The sequence below is a fragment of the Pezoporus flaviventris genome, unplaced genomic scaffold (assembly GCF_033815535.1).
Source record: "Pezoporus flaviventris isolate CSIRO_AGI_PZ_B2104156 unplaced genomic scaffold, CSIRO_AGI_Pfla_v1 ptg000298l, whole genome shotgun sequence".
Taxonomy (NCBI): domain Eukaryota; kingdom Metazoa; phylum Chordata; class Aves; order Psittaciformes; family Psittacidae; genus Pezoporus; species Pezoporus flaviventris.
Genome location: NW_026892845.1, coordinates 195,438 through 214,181, shown reverse-complemented (window position 1 = coordinate 214,181; position 18,744 = coordinate 195,438). Strand labels below are relative to the sequence as shown.

The 18,744-nt window shown below is 62.4% G+C and overlaps 1 protein-coding gene across 1 annotated transcript; it reads right to left on the bottom strand.

Moving 5' to 3' along the window:
* Nucleotides 1-409: 409 nt before the first annotated feature.
* Nucleotides 410-18,069, bottom strand: LOC133263392 (protein O-GlcNAcase-like). The gene is made up of 18 exons (XM_061443144.1): nt 18,030-18,069; nt 14,743-14,794; nt 10,586-10,683; nt 9,971-10,101; nt 9,507-9,678; nt 9,086-9,184; nt 8,496-8,780; nt 8,088-8,216; nt 6,040-7,240; nt 5,673-5,844; nt 5,429-5,603; nt 5,168-5,224; nt 4,248-4,333; nt 3,917-4,021; nt 2,261-2,352; nt 1,709-1,901; nt 1,466-1,637; nt 410-1,149 (listed from the first exon to the last, which is right to left on the bottom strand). Exons 1-18 carry the CDS (start codon nt 18,067-18,069, stop codon nt 1,013-1,015), a joined length of 3,396 nt encoding a protein of 1,131 aa, XP_061299128.1. The 3' UTR covers nt 410-1,012.
* Nucleotides 18,070-18,744: the final 675 nt, after the last annotated feature.

Here is an 18,744-nt window from a genome sequence, read left to right as displayed (position 1 = left end):
GAGAGCCCCCCGCTCCGGTCTCTTGGGCACCGCTGCCCCAGCCTCCTCCTCACTTCTGTGGCTGGGGCACGGAAGAGAAAGCGTCAGTGATGGATTGATCCTTCCATCTCTCCCTCCCAACACTCTTCCAGAGGCTGCAGCGGGGTCCCAGGACCCCAGACTGGTTTGGGTTGCAAGGGCCTTAAGCTCATCCAGTCCCAACCACCTGTATGTTGCCAGCGGAGGCCAAGAGCTGGTGAGTGCCTGGAGAGGTGGATGTGGGGGAGCTGCTTCGTTTGAGGCTGCACAGGACCAGATACAGCGACAGCAGGGGTGAGGCTGACAGCCAGGGCTGGCTGAGGGGTCGGGATGAGGGTGTGATCGGGACATGCTGATACCCTGATTGTTTCGCCCAGGAGACAAACCATGGTGAGAGCCCAGCAAATGCTTTATTGCCACGGACAACGCTTCCCTCAGCCCCCAGGTGGCAGAGATGGAGGCTGCCTCACTGTCCCATACAGGTCGGGAAGATACAGGCAGGAAGATGCTCGATGCCGAGGGCCAGCCCCAGCCCCAGCTACCCAGCTTAGGGCCACATCGGGGATGGAGCGATCTGGACAGCCCAGCCTGCGGGACAGGGACGCTCCTTGCACACTAATGCACTGTGCCACGCTCCCAGACCACCACCCTAAATGCTGGCCAGGTGGCTCCTTCCAGGCCTGGAGGTCTGCAGCCAGCCCAGGGATGTTGCTGGCTCCCCAGCAGTGGTGGAGGGCACTCAGCAAGCAGGAACAGCTGGGGGAGAGTGCAGGGGCCCTGATGCCTCTCTCCTGAGATAGCAGAAATGCCTCTGTCGCCTGAGGACTGTCCCCTGCATGAATCCCTGTGACTTCCTGCTCCTCCCCGAGCCATGTCCCCATCGCATGTACCTGCTCTGATCAAGGTGCCCCTCTGCTCCTGCTCCCTGTGTGCGGGACGGGTATCAGCCTGTCTCCGGCACTGCCTCCCCACACCCACACCCAGTGCAGGGTGCTCAGAGGAGACGTCCCAGGAGCCGAGCACCAGGACAACTGTCCCAGGCCACTGGCAGAGCGATGAAGCCCAGCTTGCTGTAGAAGCTCAGCTGCTGCTGGTCGGTGGCACTGACCTGGCAAAACACTCCCCGCGACCCTGGAAGGGAGGTGTGGGATCAGGCCCCTGGCACCAGGATCCCAGCACTAGAGGCCAGTGACTGGGTCCCCCTCCATAAGAAGGTCAACTTCTGCACTGCCCCTCTGCTCTGCGTGCCTGTGTGATGCCCCAAGGCACAGGTCCCTTGGTGCAAGGGGGGGGCATGGTGCCTGGGGCCAGACTGTGTCACTGAGGGGATGGGGAGACCTGGTGGGGGCACCCCGGTGGGGTGCAGGCAGGGCCAGCTCCCGGTTCCGGGGTGGGCCAGGGAGCAGTGGGGATGGGGTTGGATGAAGGCACACGAGGGGATGCTCACCGTTGGCCCTGAGCGCGCTCAGCAGGCAGAGGGCCAGGCTGTGGCTGGCCCCCACATCCAGCATGCGGGCGGCTGTGCCCAGCTGCACCAGGGAGGGGAACCGCCGCAGCACAGGCAGGGGCACTGTCGCTGGCTCTGTGTGGAAGAAGAGCAGTGCTTCCTCCAGGGCATCCTGCGGGAGACAAGCACCTTGAGGGGCCCCCATCCCAAACCCGCTCACTCCCGCTCCAGCAGCTCCCTCACCTTGCCCAGCGCTGGGGCTCCTGCAGCCAGGTCCCGGGGGTACTTGTGTCGCATGGCCGGCAGCCAGCCGCTGTCTCGCTGCTGCAGGAAGCCTTCAGCGCAGAGCACGCCGGCAGCATAGCCACAGGGACCAGCCTCATCCTCCAGCACAAAGGTGTACTCGGGGCTCAGGCTCAGGAAGCTGCCCAGCAGCCTGCGGCCACAGCAAAGCTGCACTGAGCTGCCACTGGGGCCCAGCCTGCCCTGGGGAGAGCTCAGAGCAGCCAAACTCCTCCCTCCTGCCTGGCGGGACAGCATCCCCCACCCCAGAACATCCCTGAGCCCCCAGGCGAAGCCCCCAGCCAAGGGGAGCCATGGCAGCGGGTCCATCCCCACAACCCATCTGGGCATTGGCACAGGGGTAGCTCTCCCAGGTGAGGCCACTGCCAGCCATGATGCAGGCAGAGCTGGGCCCTGCTGGGATGCAAGAGGCAACCACATCACACCACAGTCCAGCACCACCCAGCACATGGCATGGCCGGGCTGGGCACACTCAGAGGGACCATGTCTTACCTGTCACCGAGCAGGTCGGGGTGGGCCACAAGGATCTCTGTGACTTTGGGGTCACAGTCCAGACTCTCCCGGCACATGCGGTAAAGCTCTCCCTGGAAGAGTCAGATCCAGCTCAGCGCTGGCTCTGCCTGCCTGGTCCCTTCCCCACTGCTGCTCCTCTGCTGCCCCACCACAGCCCCCGACAGAGCATCGTGGGCCCTCAGCTTTCCAAGCTGACCAGAGAGAGGGACCGTGACCAGGGCCCAGCCCTCCAGCGCATCCTGACCCGGGGCAGGTATATGGAGGTACGTGCCTCAGCAGCCAAGGGTGCTGGGCTCTGCGCCCAGCGATGCACAGTGCACCACCTTCTGCTGGCCTCTGAGGCTGCTTATCCCAGCACAGAAACACTTCAGAATGGGAAACTGCCATTCCAGACAGGCATCCCAGGGGAGCAGCTGATGAAAACGCAGCTCGCCAGGGATGGAACATGCTCACAGCTGCAGCGAAACCAGGACTGGAACTCGAGTCTGCTCAGCGCATGCCCAACATGGGACAACTCAGGACCTCCTATCTCAGCCAGACTCAAGATCGCTGCTGCTCACAGGACCAGTGAAAGGCACATCCCAATGGAAGCACTGCTTCCCCAGGGAAGGGCTGCCCCAGCGCTGTGCGACACAGCAGGACAGTGAGCGTGCTTCCCAGCACCATTCCCACCACGGGCAGTTCAGCTGCACTTTTCCCCTCCGTTTCACTGGACACAGATTCAGGCTGTTGAAGTTCAGCCTGGTCAGATGAAATCTGACAATAGGCAGTGGGGAAGCTCTTGCAGTGGGACGTGCTGACAGGGGCAGTCTGCTCCTGTGGTCTGCTCTCCTGCACTGGCAGCTCCTCCTCTGCTGTTCACAAGAGCTCAGCTGAGCACCGCCGGGTCCTGTGCTTGTGTCCATGACTCTGGATTTGCAGCGATTGCATTTCCTTTCACTGGCAGAAGCAGCAGGGCAAGGGAGCCGGGAGCTGCTGCCGGCTCTGTGCTGCCTGGGGAGCCCAGCACTCTGCTGCACTCGGCAGCAGTTGAAGCGGGATGCCCACCCACCTCCACATTCTCCCTTTCCCTCACCATGCCATCGAACTGCGGGGATGGAAATGGGGCGAGGGGGCTGGCAGCGCGCTGCTCACAGCTGACAGGGGCTGCTGCCCCACCAACGGGGAATCATCCTCTCAACTGGGTGCGCATCTGAAGAAGGGACTGATTGGGAGCTGAACCTCAACAGGCTCAGGCAGTGCCAGAGCCGCAGGCTGCTGAAGGCTGCAGGCGGTCACCATCCAGACCTGCCCTGCTCTGGATCTTCCCTGGCATCTGCTCGCAGCCACCACTGGAGCTCAGATCTGGGGGTGCTCTGGGGACCGCTTGAGATTCCTGGCATCCCACGTTGGAGCCAGCTCAAGTGGGGCTCACTCCTGAGCTGGGTCTCCCTGCTCTGCCCTGGCCACAACACCTGCTCTGCATCCTGGGGGCTGCCCTGCCCCAGCCCTGCCTGCTTGAAGGTCCCTTCCACCCTCAGAGCCCGAGCTGCAGCTCAGCCCCCCTCGCAGCGGGTGAGCCCGTCTCGCATGGGACACGTGCAGCACAGGCTCCCGGAGCTGAGCTGTGGCTGCTCCTTGTGCTGCAGCTCCCACCTTGTCCCGGGGCCGCAGCGGGCGCAGAGCGTACAGCCGGCGAGACGGGAAGAGCGGAGGTGGCTGATAGAAGAGGTCAGAGCTGTTCCCCACGGGCAGCAGCGCCTGGAAGAGACAGTGCCGGGGGAGTCCTGGCTCCAAACCTCACCCTGAGCAGCAGCAGGAGGGTCCCTGTGAGCAGCCTGGACCCTGGGAGCTGCAGACAAGGCGCAGAGGCCCAGGGCAGCTCTGCCTTCCCTTGCAGTAACTCAGTGCCACGCCAGGAGCAGCAGCTGGGGTCCTGCTTCCCAAGGCTCCTCCAGCCCCCGCCCAGTGATGGGTATCCTCTCACCTGCATCTCTCCAAAGAGGCCACCGCGCCGTGCCCAGGGCTCAGCATCCTCCCGCAGCAGGATCGGGGCTGTGATGCTCTGGCACCCTGGAGGCAGCAGGGAACAGACACAGGAGGTGAAGAGAAACCTGCTGGGCTGGGGGGAGCTCAGCCTCCGTCACACAGCACCATCACAATCCGCACTGGTCACTGTGCAGCCCAGGGACCTCGCCATGACTGGGGTGCAGCACAGCCTCCACAACAGGGCTCGGTGTGGGAATGGGGAATGATCTTGCCTCCATGAACGTGTCAGGTAAAGACAGCTCCTGGGTACCGCTGCCCAGGCAGCCCTGCAGTGCCTGTGGGAGCTCGCCCGGCATGCTGCCCTGTGGAAGCAGCTCGAGGCACATGGCCCCATCCCACAGTGAACTGGAGACCCTCTGAGTTTGTCACCTGGTGACAGCTCTTGGTTTGTAAGAGGTCACGAGGGCCACAGAACACCCAGGAACACCTGAATCAGCAGGACAGGGGCTTCCAAAGTGAGGCCCGGGCATCCAAAAGCCAACCTTGCCTATGACACCAAGGACGTTTCTGCTCCCAATAGCCCATGGATCCCTTTTACCAGGAAGGCTGAGAGGTCCTTGGATCCAAAGGGCTGAAGAGCCATGTCCTAGAAATGGGCATTCCTTCAGGACTATGAGAGGCGGTGCAAAGCTGCTCCGATATCTGCCCTGTCCCCAGCAGCAGTGCCCCATGTTGCCTTGGTGTGCAGGGCACAGGGGGTGCCAGCCTCCCCATGGCCATTCTGGCTGCACTGGGCAGGCAGAGCATGGGACAGGGCAGCTCAGTGGTGAGTGCTGCTGCTGCTGCAGGACTTGGGGGGCCCGAGGGCAGCACCAGGACCCCTCACCAGGAGCAGAGCCAGGCAGCACCGGTACTTACAGCCAAAGCAGCTCCCCCATGCGTCTGTGGGGCCAGGCTCGCAGAGGAGATGACCATCTGCAAGGAAGAGAGGAGCTGACCAGGGGACAGGGAACAGGGTCTCCATGGGAGGTGCACCCCAGGAAGGACCCTAGCTGGACACAGGGACCCCGAACCTCTGGGGGAGCCCAGGCACTGTCACCCCTAAGGGGAGCAGTGGAGCACCGCAGAACAAGCTCCGGTGCCGCAGTGCCTGGGACCCCGCAGACCCGCAGCACGTACCGAGCCACTGGACGAAGGCGCTGGAGGCCAGCAGCACGTTGCGGATGTCCCAGAGGTAGGGGTGCAGGTCGTAGAGCAGCGCCCGCCCCGCAGCACCCACCAGGCGAGCGTGCAGGCGACAGGTCTGGGCGCAGAGCCGCGTGAAGGACTGCGCTCGGCCACGCCAGCACCGGCCCTGCGGGCACAGCGGGCGTCACCACGGCTGTGGCACAGTGCTGTGGCAAGCGGCAGCCCCAGCACTCACCGCACTGGCATCGGGTGCCGTGGCAGAGACCCCCACGCTGAGGCTGTTTGCCCGGAGCCACCGAAAGTGCTCCAGCAGACGCTGTGCCAGCGGCCCATGATGATAGGGCAGGTAGAAGAGCTCCACCACCATCCGAACCTCCTCCAGAGTCAGCGGTGCCATGGGGCTGGACCTGGGCTCCTCTGAGGTCAATGGTGCCATGGGGCTGGACCTGGGCTCCTCCTGGGTCAATGGTGCCATGGGGCTGGACCTGGGCTCCTCCGGGGTCAATGGAGCTGTGGGGCTGGACCTGGGCTCCTCTAGGATCAATGGTACTGTGGGACTGGACCTGGGCTCCTCCGGGGTCAATGGTGCCATGGGGATGGACCTGGGCTCCTCTGGGGTCACTGGAGCTGTGGGGCTGGACCTGGGCTCCTCTAGGATCAATGGTGCTGTGGGGCTGGACCTGGGCTCCTCCGGGGTCAATGGCGCTGTGGGGCTGGACCTGGGCTCCTCTAGGGTCACTGGTGCTGTGGGGCTGGACCTGGGCTCCTCTAGGGTCACCGGTGCTGTGGAGCTGGACCTGGGCTCCTCTAGGGTCACTGGTGCTATGGGGCTGGACCTGGGCTCCTCCGGGGTCAATGGTGCCATGGGGATGGACCTGGGCTCCTCTGGGGTCAATGGAGCTGTGGGGCTGGACCTGGGCTCCTCTAGGATCAATGGTGCTGTGGGGCTGGACCTGGGCTCCTCCGGGGTCAATGGAGCTGTGGGGCTGGACCTGGGCTCCTCTAGGGTCACTGGTGCTGTGGGGCTGGACCTGGGCTCCTCTAGGGTCACCGGTGCTGTGGGGCTGGACCTGGGCTCCTCTAGGGTCACCGGTGCTGTGGGGCTGGACCTGGGCTCCTCTAGGGTCACTGGTGCTGTGGGGCTGGACCTGGGCTCCTCCATGATCAGAAAGGACATGGGGCTGGACCTGGCTTCCTCTGGTGTCAGTGCTGTGGGGCCAGGGCTGGCATCAGTCCCATCAATGGGCAGTGCTGTGGGGACAGGGCTGGCACCGGTCCCAGGCCCTGGGGGTGTCTGGGCTGTATCAGCCCTAGTGGGCTCAGGCTGGCTGCTGCTGCAGGGCTGGTGGGAGCTGCCAGCCCCCGTCCTGGCATCACCGGTGGGCAGAAGGTTCTGGGCAGCGCTGCTCCCATCGCTGCAGCACGCGGCGGTCCCTGGGCTGGGGGGGGTCTCGGCAGCCGCCGGCGCTCCTGTGGGCTGGGGAGCCTGAGCCGCACTGGGCACGGCAGGGCCGGGCTCACGGCTCCCTGTGCTGCCCGCAGTGAGCTGCTCCCTGTCCCCGGCAGGGCTTTGCTGACCACCGGCACGGGCCCTGCTCCCGCTGTCCTGCTCGGGCTCCACGGGCACCTGCCTTCTCCCCTCCCCTGGTGCCGTGCCGCAGGGCTCGGGGCCGTGCTGGTCTGTCCCACCGGGAGCAGCGCCGAGGGGCCGGGGGTCAGGCAGGATGTCCCGTCCCGTTGTGCCAGGCTCCAGCTCTGCTCCTCCCTTGAGGCTGACGCTGGCATGTCCCGGGCTCCTTGCTCCTGGCAGAAAGGAGCGGGGGCACCCACATAGAAGCTGCGGCCGGTGGGGCAGCACCCTGGGGTGGGCACGCTGGGCAGCTCCACCTCTGAGCCCCCAGCATCATGGGCTTTGCATGGCTCTGTGCTCGGGAGCCCAGGCCTTGGGGGTGGTGAGGCCACAGGCTCTGCAGGGGCAAACACTGCACAGCACCGAGCTTGGCCCTCTCATCCAGATGGGATGTGGCACCCGGAGCACAGACCTGCTGCTGCACCAGCCACAGGACCCACAGCACCCACAGCACCCACAACACCCACAGCACACACAGCACCCACAACACCCACAGCACCCACAACACCCACAGCACCCACAGCACCCACAACACCCACAGCACCCACAACACCCACAGCACCCACAGCACCCACAACACCCACAGCACCCACAACACCCACAGCACCCACAGCACCCACAACACCCACAGCACCCACAGCACCCACAACACCCACAGCACCCACAGCACCCACAGCGCCCACAGCACCCACAACACCCACAGCACCCACAGCACCCACACACCCACAGCACCCACAGCACCCACAACACCCACAGCACACACAACGCCCACAGCGCCCACAGCACCCACAACGCCCACAGCGCCCACAGCGCCCACAACGCCCACAGCGCCCACAGCACCCACAACACCCACAGCACCCACAACACCCACAGCACCCACAGCACCCACAACACCCACAGCACCCACAGCACCCACAGCACCAAGACACGGGGCTCTGGCACCCACCAACCTCCCAGCAGAGCCGTTCCAGAGGGACTGAGGTATTGGTGGGTGCTGCACGGTGTGAGTTCATCACCTACCTGGCTCCAAGGCTTGCCGGTTTATCTCAGCCACCCAGTCACACAGTGCCAGTTCCAAGGCTTCCTGGGGGCTGTAGCTTCCATCCTGCGGGCCTGGGCTGTCCCCCTGTGCTGCCACAGGCTCCATCCCTAAGGAACTGGAGTTCATCAATCTGGGCAGCCCCACTCTTTGCCTGGCAGAGCTACCCCATGGCATGCTGAGGGCAGGCAGCCCCCTGCAAGGAGATGGCCCCGGAGGGATCCCGAGCCCTGGGATGTGCCCAGCCAGGTGAGCAGCTCACCCAGGCTGACTGCAGGGGAGCCTGCAGGACCATGGCAGAGACCCATGGCTGTGCCCTGGCTGCACGAGCTTGCTGCCCGTACCGAGACCCCACGTTCAGAGCTGCCTGGGGTGCTGAGACCAGGTACCTGTGTGGTCAGGGTGGGCACAGCTCCCCAGCTCACTCCGAAACCAGCTGCCCAGCGTATGTATGGGGATGAAGTTGGCCTGGAGCTCGCAGTTGGGGTTGAGGAGCAGCCCGTGGAGCCTGGCCATGAGGCCGGGGGCACGTCCCGTGTAGGGGCCCAGGAAGACACGTCTGCAGTCGTAGTCATTGGCATACAGGTTGTCCCAGATGACGGGCCGGCGCCGCAGGACACCCTCCACCTCCTCCAGCAGCACGGCTGAGAGCTCCTGTGACACCACCTTGGGCCCTGGAGCAGCACAGCACAGGCGTGGGCACGCTCACAGCAGGGACACGCACACAGCTGGGTGCTGAGCAGGGGGGTGAGGGTCGAGTCACCCCTGCTCACCCCCGCAGCCAGGACACCCACAGCCCGAGCCGCTGCCTGCCCGGCCGGGGCTGCACGCCCCGCAGCTGGGAGGCTCCGCGATGGGGCTCTTTGTTTGCTGCTGCCTCTCCCGGGAGGGAGCCCGTGCCTGCAGGGTTCACAGACCGGGCTCTCGCTGAGCAGCTGCACGGGGCCACAGAGCGCACATTGCCGGGCTGGGGGCTCACCGGTCCAGATGACACCGATCCCTGGGAGCAGCTCCCGGCCGATGGTCAGCAGGTAGGAGGACTGGCTGGGGCTGGGAGAGCACAGGGAGCTGCAGTACTCTATGGAGAGAGCACAGAGCACCCTCTGAAGGGCAGAGACCGGGAGAGGATGAGCTGCCAGGGCTCAGTGGCAGGGGCTGGGGAGATGTGCTGTGCAGGGGGTGCCGCATCCAAGGGTGCTGGAGCACCAGCCTGTCTGCAGCCTTGTCCTGCCCTAGTACTGGATCTCCAGGGCTCCCTCAAGAGCATGAGGGCTGCGGGGGGAGCTGTGGGAGCTGTCGGGGCAGTCAGCTCTTAGCACACATGGGTGAAGGCAGCCAAAGGCACCCTGCTCTGCCGAGGGTGCCTCAGCTGGCTGGGCACCGGGGGCTGCAGGCAGTACCTGTAGGGCAGAAGAGGAAGACGGGGGGCTGGCCCAGCTCCTGGTACACCTCGTTGGCCACAGAGGCCTGAGCCTGCGCCAGGGAGGGGAAGGCATCTCTGTCAGCTTGGCACATGCAGGGGTCGATGTCGTCGAAGAGCAGTGCAAAGGCCTGGCACCCCATGGCAGCCACCTGCAGGCACGGGCATGGACATGGGCTGCTGTTGGACCCCTGTGCTGCAGCGAGTCCCTGACAACCCCCGTGCCACTGAGGACAGTGAGGTCTGGGGTACCCGTGGGGATGGTCTGGGCAGAGCCGCCCATGCCATGGAGCAAACCCCCTGTGCCAGCAGCTCTTTACCCTCCTGGGGACTGGGACTCAGCACCGGCCTGCACTGGCCAGCAGCAGCAGCAGCAGCACAGCCCCACACAGGCACTATGCCCCTCGCCTGAGAGCAGGAGGATGAAGGAATGGCCCACGGTACCTGCCTGAGTTTTTGCTGCAGCAGGAGCCGATCCCCAGCACTTGAAAACACCATGTCCTGGCCAGCAGAGATGGCGAACACAAACTGCACATCCTGCTCTTGGGCAGCCTCGATAAGAGAACGCATGTGGGCTAGGGACAGAGAACGGGCTGTGAGTGGTGGGAGGCGAGGGGTGGAGGGAGATTAGGGGTGGGGAGAGACAAGGGGTGGAGAGAGACAAGGGGTGGAGGGAGAGGAAACCAGTGACTCCAGGAAGGAGTTGAGAGCAACAGGAGATACAAGAGCATCCAGGGGCAGGAGCCCAGGAGATCGAGTCCCAGTCCCTTGGGACACAGAGGGCTTTCCACAAGGATCTGGGCCCCGGTGTATTTGAGCACATTGTGAGAGACCCACGTGAGGAGCTCCCCATGCTGGGGGTTCCAAGCGATTCCTGATGGGCAGGGGCTGGGAAGGCTCCTTGCGCCGGGCAGGATCTGGGGGTCCCCTTGCGCTTGGGCTCCCTGAAGTGGGCTGAAGCGGTAACCTCAGCCTGCCCCAGCTGAACCGCAGCCCTCGCTTCCCCCGAGGAACCGGGACGGCAGCAGCCCGCTCGCACGGGGCCCGCAGAGCCGGTACCTGCCTCATGCTCCGTGTAGGGCTCTCTCCAGAGCAGCCGGTGCTTCAGCTCGTCCTTGGGCGCGTACATGTAGCAGTTCAGCCCCCGGCGCCTCAGCCTGTGCAGCAAGGACCGGGGTCAGCAAGAGCTGCTCCGCACACGGTGCCCCCTCCTGCCCCAGACCTGCCCCATGTCCTGCAGGCTTCCAGCCCTGCCTGGCTCCGGGAGCCCTGCATGCACGCGTTGGACATGAAGACATAAACCAGTGCTCCCGGTGCTAAGGCCAGCCATTGGTGGTGGTGGTGGTTAGGGACCTCCAGATGAGAAGGTCTTGGGGATCAGGAGGATGCTGCCTCTCTGGAGAGGGGTGAACAACCTTGCTGCGGAAAAGGTGGGTGGGAAGGACCAACTTAACCTGAACAGCCTGTTCCAACTGCTCCACAAAGTCCTGTGGTGATAAAAAGCCCAAGCAATGGAGGAGGGTGAGGGGCTAGCCCAGCCTCCCAGGGGAGGAAGGGGGAGATCCTTGGGGAACACAGAAGAGCAGCTTCTGGTCTGCTGCTCCACACAGCTGATAGCTGCAGGCGGCCCCAGCCCTGCGGTCCTGCTGGGGGGCTCCATCAGGACAAACCAGCCCTGCAATTTGCAGCAGCTCTGCCAGGGCTTGTGCTGCTGCCCCAGAGCTGGATCAGGACTGCAGGGGGGTTCTCCCCAGAGCACAGCAGGGCGCAGAGGGGGAGAATCCCCTCCCTGAGCTGCTGCTCACGCTCTGGGGGTGCAGCCCAGCACATGGGGGGGTTCTGGGCGCAAGCTCACACTGAAATGGGTCATGGGAGCTGCTCCTCACCCAACACCCCCAAGTCCTTCTCCCCAGGCTGCTCTCAACCCCTGCATCCCGCAGCCTGTGTTGATATTGGGACTGACCTGACCTTGCACTTGACCTTGTTGAACTTCATGAGATTTTCATGATCCTACCTCTCCAGGCTGCCCAGGTCCCTCTGGATCCCATTCCCTTTCTCCAGGAGGTAACTGCACCATTCAGCTTGGTGACCTCTGCAAACTCACTGAGGGTGCCTGATCCCACTACATCAGTGGTGAAGGTATTAAATAGCATTGGTCCCAATAGGGACCCCTATGGGACACCACTTGTTACTGGTTTCCATTTGCATCTTGAGCCAGGGACTGCAACTCTTTGGTGCTGCCAACCACCAACTCCTCATCCACGAGCACTGACATGCACTGCTTACACACTGCCCCTTCCTGTGCTTCCTATAGGTTGAATCCTGCACCAGCTTCTTCATTCTCCAAGCCAGGAGGCTCAGGGGCTGGAGGTACCCAGTTACCCTCCTGCCCATCTAACAGCACAGTGTATTTGGACCCGACCTCATGTTCTGCTCCTCCAGGACAGCTCCAGCTCCCGCTTCAGCCCTGCACAAACCCTGCAGCTCCCTGCAGGGACCAGCAGGAATCCTCTGGGCACATCTAAACCCCGGCCCCCACTAAGGGGGTCACAGCAGCGCTGATCCAGACATCACAAGGCCAGCCAGAGGAGCCCTTTGGCACTGCAGGAGCGCTGCCAAAGAGCCCCAGAGCTCTTTGAAGCAGGGCGAGTGCTGATGAAGAGCTTGGGCTGCGCAGGGAGCAAAGCAAGACAGGAGTGAACCACGGCCGGATGCTGCAACTGTGCCGTTTGCAGGCAGTGGAGACCAAGTAAGTGGAGAATAAAGGAGGAAACACAGCACTGGGGGTGCTGGGAGATAGCTGTTCAGCTGTGCTTCAGCAAGCAGTATGCTTCTTAATGCAGCCGAGCATAAAGTCCTGCCTAGGTGAAAGAAGACAGAAGGCAGGGTGTCTGAAGTGCCAGCATAAGGAGAGGTCAGTTGAACATGACTGTCCTCAGCAATGCCACTGGGAGCTCAGCAGAAGACAGCCCCAGATGAATCACTGCAGAGTGTGCAGCGGGACGGGAGAGGTTCAGTGGGCCCTGTGCTGGCTGCAGATGCTGCCAGAGCAATGGCCACAGCATGGGAAGGACACTGATAAACTTGTGTGAGTCAGACAAGAAGCCCCACACACAGACATAGGAGGAAGCCTCTGAGCAAGTCTTGGAGCCCAGTGTGCTCATCTCCCTGGGGAAAACCCTCACACAGGAGTCAGGATATGGAGGGGTGCAGGGAGACCCTTAAGGGGACACATTCCATGAGATGGGAGAGGAAAGGTCTCCAGCTCTCCCGAAGCTGCACTGCAGTCAGAGCTGAAGGGAAGCAGATCTGAGAGAGATTAGAGCCTGCCTGCTTCAGGAGATCCAGCTGCACTATCACCAGGCCCTTGCTGGCTTCAGAAAGCACAAATCCCTTCCAGAGTCTCCCCAGCAATCTAAGACTCACTGGGAATTACCTGAATGGGGCAGACACCTCCCTGGACAGCTCTGCTGGCACTGGGAAAGCCATCTGAGGTACTCATTTGTTTGTATTTATCCGCCCTAGGAGATGATATTTTCCATTTTCCCACGAGGAGCAGACTGGAAGCGCTCCATGGGCCATGTGGTACAAGTGCCTCAGCTTGTTTCTTTCCAGGGAAGAATACCACTGATGAACACACCGCTGATGTTTACAAACACGAGAACATAGATCCCCGTCGGGTACCAGACCAGGCCATCATCACCAGACGGGCTCATTCCTCGTGTGCTTCCAAACACCACAGAAACCACTGCCCCTTGTTTTCTAAGCTATGTTTTTCTGCACCTCTGCTCTTTCCCTGTGCTTGCAGCTCCCCACTGTCACCAGGGCACTCTCGCAGCATGAGCGGCACATTCCCCATGCAGTGCAAGGCTACCAGTGCCATCATCAGCACAGTGACCAGCACACAGCCCCGCTGTCCCCAGTGCACTGCCCCTGCAGTGACCAGCACACGGCCCCGCTGTCCCCAGTGCACTGCCCCTGCAGTGACCAGCACACGGCCCCGCTGTCCCCAGTGCACTGCCCCTGCAGTGACCAGCACACGGCCCCGCTGTCCCCAGTGCACTGCCCCTGCAGTGACCAGCACACGGCCCTGCTGTCTCCAGTGCACTGCCCGTGCAGTGACCAGCACACAGTCCACATCCTCCTGTCACAGGGACACGTGGTGACACACAGACATACATGGGGACTCACAGGGACACAAGGGCCACCTCCAGCCAGGCAGGAATGGCAGCCTCAGGATAAAGTGATGGAGTCACAGTGGAGTGATGTGGGTTTCCTGTGCCCTGTTTCCACAGGGATGAGCCTGGCTCCAGGACCGTGGCCCTGGCCAGGGGGAGCTGGTCACTCGCTGCTGGTGGCAGTGGTCACGCGGCGCATCCTGCAGCCAGGCACCCACGGGGGCTGTTGCCACATGGCTCTGCCCAGGCCCACACAGCTCAGAGGGGAGAAGATGAGGGCTCATCCTGTCAGGTCAGCACCGCTGAACACCCCGCGTTCACCCTCATATGGCTCAGACTTCCCATTTGCAGCTCCCCCCCCAGCTCCGCAGCCCCCTCCTGCCCCAGCCGACCCTCACCACGATGCAGCAGCACAGAGCAGCTTTGCTGGTGCTTCCCAAGGCACATTCCTGCTCCTCTCCAAACCCTCCCCGGCTGCCATCACTCCTCCCCAGCCCTGCCTCACTTGCAGCTCCCCGTGGGTCTGCACCCTCACTGCAGCACCCGTGCCAGCAATGGGTGCCAGCACACGGGGGCTAGTGCCCACTCAGCCCCTCCCGGACCCCAGACCCTCTTCCCTTGTGGTGCCCAGACCCCGGCCAGGCACATCTGGCTGCAGCTGGGCTGTGGCAGAGCCCCAGCATCATCTGCCGGCAGCACAGCCACGTCTGTCCGGCTGTCCCTGGGCTGTCCCTGGTCTGCCCATCCATCCGCAGCCTCTACACCCAGCCCAGGGCCGGGCAGCTTTTCCCTGGGCTGCATCTCGGGGTGCCAGAGCGCTGGGATGGGGTGGGATGGGATAGGGGACACTGCAGGAGCTGCCCTAGGAGAAGCGTGGGCCCTTTCACCAGCATTGCCCTGGTTTCCCAAAGGCAGGTCAGCCCCAGGAGTCTCCCACCAGCATGTTTTCCTTTGCTCCTGCCTCCACTGCGCTCTGCTTCCACCTTGTCCCTCTGCCACAGGCTAGTACCTTCAGAGAGGAAAATGCAGGGTACTTGCCATTCAAAGAGGAGTTTCCTTTGCTCCATAGACCATGGTCTCCCGTAGAAGCCTGTAAAAGGGGGTGGGGAGAGGGAAAAGCCAAAATGCAGTTGTCAGTAACTGCCTTAGAACAGCCTCTCTCTGTACCATCCCCAAGTGGCTGCTGTTAATCCAGAGATCCCCCCATTGTTCACCGCTGAGCACTTCAAACGTCTGTTACCGAGCTATGATCTTTCTGGGCGCTGGTACTCGAGGAAGCGGGTGTAATGTCTGTGCTTCCATCCTTCCCAGAGGGAGACAGCTGGGAAGGATTGCACAGGGTAGCACTTAACCCAGCATGGGGAATCTGCACAGTAAAAGCCAGGCCTAGAGGAGATGGCTGCGGGCTGGCTTGGGTGTGGGGTTCACCGGGGCAGAGGTGTGGTACAGCCATCCCACAGGTTGCTGCCTGCGGATTTTCTCTTTACAGAGACCAGCTCTGCTGCCCTCTGCGTCTCGCTGTGTCTGTGTGAGCTGGGTCAAGCAGAGCATCACTGCTCCTGCGTGCGCTGTACGAGCTGCTCGCCCTGTCTTTAACCACCACACAACTCAAACTGCAGCAAGACCGCACTGATGCAGTTCCCCCACACCCTGCACCCAGGACCCTGCAGCACAGCAGGGCAGGGCCCTGGGGCAGTGTCCCTGGCCCGTGGCAGAGCTGCTCAGCTCAGGGCACACAAACAGCCTGAAGGGCTGCCCGCAGGGGCTGGGGCTGCATGAGACTGTTCAGACACCTTGTCTGTCCCCCACTGGAAAACACCATCCCCCATAAGCTTACACAGGAACAGCCCAGAGAGGGAAAGCACAACGGGGAGCAACCACGCCAGCTGTCTGCTACCAAAGACACTCAGCAAAGAGCGCCCAGGCTGGCCCAAAGGACATTGCCCTTCCAGAAAGTTCACATCAACAAAATCAAATGCAGGAAATGCAGATCTGGAGTCAGCAAATTCTCAAGTGTTTCTTCAGATTTCCACTTGTGCTGCTGCTTTAGGTGGCTGCTGAGCACCAGTGTGTGACCCAAACTGCAGCACCACAGCAGCGGATGGGCCGCCCTATGCTCTGCATGGCAGGGAACTGTCTATGGCGGGACACAGTGAGCAGGGGCACTGCTGGACACGCAGCACCCACTCCCCTGTTGGGAATGCTTTTGAGGAGGGACCCTCCTTATTCCTGCATGAAGGAAGACCTGGGAGGTGCAGAGAATACCCAGTGGAAAGCAAGCCAGTTCACCTGGGGACAGTGGAAGGACAGGCAGGTAACTGGGTTGGAAAGAGGCAGATTTGACAGCTTCAACAAGAAGAGGTTAAGGGGAACCGTTAAGTGGCCCAGAACAGACCTGAACTTCAGCAAAAGAAGAGTCTTCCATCACTTTGTCTCTGCAAGGTCTGGCAGCTGCAGTGTGAAGTCTCACAGAAGACACCCCTTGAACCGTGATGGCAACGAACCATCAAGGCAGCTTCCCAGTTTCAGATGGGCAGCTTCTAAATCGATCAATACACTTTCTGAGAGGAGCAGATACTCAGGGGAATGAATGCATTCCCAGGACTGAGGGGCACACAAGGGCACATCCCAATGACTCTGCTGGTCTGGGAGAAAGATCCAGCTCCCAGCATCCGGCATGAAGCAGCATTCCCCAGAAAACATCCCATTTCCCCGAGGTTCCTGAGTGCACCGAGACGGGTCGGCCTGCGAGAGGACCCCCATGCCCTGCTCCCTTTGGCGGAAACCCACCCTGAAGCCCCCAACCCCAACCTTGGCCAGTGCTGTGGTTGGTGGTGCCACAGCACACACCGAACATTACCCCCTTTGCAGAGAGATCTACCTGAGTGAACACCTACACGGTGATCCCATCACCTCCCCACCCACCCCCCTGTGGCCACTCAAGGATTCTGCAAACATTTCACCCTGAAAAGGTATTTCCATGATAAATAGATTTTCCACTTCCCAATCCATAGAAACTCCTGCTCGGCCCCAGGAGTCCCTGTACAGCACCTGCCTGCACATGCCTTGCCTGCCCTTGGCTGTGACCTGGCACAAGTCACACATACGCTGCTCACCCCAACACGTGTCTTGCCAGCAGCAGCTCTGTGGAAACACCATCCCAGTGCATTCTGCTCAGAAAAGTGACTGAAGCTCTACCAGCAAAAACTCTTTGTATCCGTGGCTGCACCTCCAGAGGGGTGATGCTGGTGCTCTGCTTTGCCAAAGGCAGCCGAGCGCTGCTGGGTGATGCTGTGCACTGGGACCTCAGCTCTTCCATGGCCCGGGTCACTACAACCTGCCAATGCCATCACTTGCCAAACTCTGGGATGTCCCTCAGCACTTTCTGCATAACTATCGGCAAATTCCTGCTGAACACATTGGGAAGCAGACTCAACCATTCCCAGCCCTGCTCCTGTACTGGGTGCAGGTCACACAGAAGCACCAGTCTGTTCTCTGGCTCCTGCTCCCCGTGTCCGGGTGCCAGAAGGGAGCAGGGAGCTCTGCATAAGACTCATCACTCCTGGCCTGGCTTGGCCCTACTACAGCTGCCCCTGCCAGGCCCTGTGCTACCGGGATAGGGATGCCGGACCTTCCTCAGTGCCCAGGGACCTCCTCCTCCTGGAGCAGCTCTACTGGCAGCATGTGTCCTTCTCTTTCCCAGGTCAGCTTTCTATGTCAATGATTCTTGTCTGACATTTCTTTTTACTATCAACTTCCCCATCCCTGCACTTTTTACTTATTTTGCGTTTATTTGCGTGGTGCTTTTTGGTTCCTCCCAGGACAGGCAGTGGCTTCAGCAGTGCACTGTGCTGCCAGGGAAAGCAGAGATGCTTTTGCCCAGTGGGTGCCAGGACTGGCCCCAGAGCTGCTGTAAAAACAGGAATTGGGCACTGGGAAGCAGGCTGACCCATACAGAGAGCCCCGGCTTTTCCGGGCCAGCCCTGGGCATGGCCCAAGCAGTGCTGCACTGCGGGCAGCGGGGGCAGCAGGGGCTCACAGGAGGATGCTGCTGCCGCACACCCAGGGCAGAGAAAAACCCATCGCAGGGAGCTGGGGGCAGAGCCGAGGATCCCCATCGCGGGGCGATGCGGGTCGGCTGTTCGGTGCTTGCTGCAGGGTGCAGCAGTGCTCTGGGAAGAGTCGGGGGTGCTGGTCCTGTACCCCGGGGCAGAGGCCTGGTCCTGTGCTGCCTCCCTACGAGCCCTTCCGGGCCCCGGTTCGCCCCAGGTGACTTGGCCAGCCCCTGCAATGCCCGGATGGGGCCCCGGAGAGACCGGACCTACCTTCCACAACGCCGCAGAGGAAGCGCGGCCGCCCCGCCATAAGCGGGCAGGAGGTGCGGGGGGATGCGGGGAGGGATGTACGGGGAGATGGAGGGATGCGCGGAGGAACAGACGGATGCGCGGAGGGACGCGGTTAGAAGTGGAGGGATGCGCGGAAGAAAAGAGGGATGCACTGAGGAACAGAGGGATGCACTGAGGAACAGAGGGATGCGCGGAGGGAAGGGCGGAGGGAGCGATGGGGGTGCGCGGAGGGACAGCCCCACCGCCTGCCCTCCCCCCGCGGAGACGCGCCCTCCGCAGCGCAAGGGGCGGCCCCGGCGGAGCGAGGCGGGGCGAGGGATCCCGCGTAACCCCCGGGCAAAACGGCCCCGCAGTGGCCCCGGCGGTTCAGCCCGATCCGGAGATCGCCCCGGGAGGAGATGCCGGAGCCACCCCCCGGTGGGTGCCTAGTCCCGAGCCCAACCCCGTGCTGCACGGGAGGGTTGCAGCAACCACCGCCCACTGGCACCAGGGCCCAGCCCGATGTCCCCGACACCCCGACACCTTGTCCCCCATATCCCCAGATGCCGATTTGCTCCCGGTACCGGCCGAGGGCATTTATTTCTTCCGCCTTTGCAGCTTCCCAAGACCGAATAGCCCCAGGTCCTGGAGCTGTTCTGCACCGCTCTGAGCTGTTGGGACATCTGGCTCATGATGTCTGTCCCAAAGGTTGCGG

What these genes read in the sequence shown, in the direction of transcription:
- LOC133263392 (XM_061443144.1), bottom strand. Translation starts at nt 18,069, where the DNA reads ATGGCGGGGCGGCCGCGCTTCCTCTGCGGCGTTGTGGAAG. An exon ending in AGGAAACTCCTCTTTGAATG is followed by an intron (nt 10,684 to 14,742) that starts GCAAGTACCCTG and finishes CTTGCTGCACAG; the next exon opens with GCTGAGGCGCCGGGGGCTGA. An exon ending in GATCGGTGTCATCTGGACCG is followed by an intron (nt 8,781 to 9,085) that starts GTGAGCCCCCAG and finishes GTGCTGCTCCAG; the next exon opens with GGCCCAAGGTGGTGTCACAG.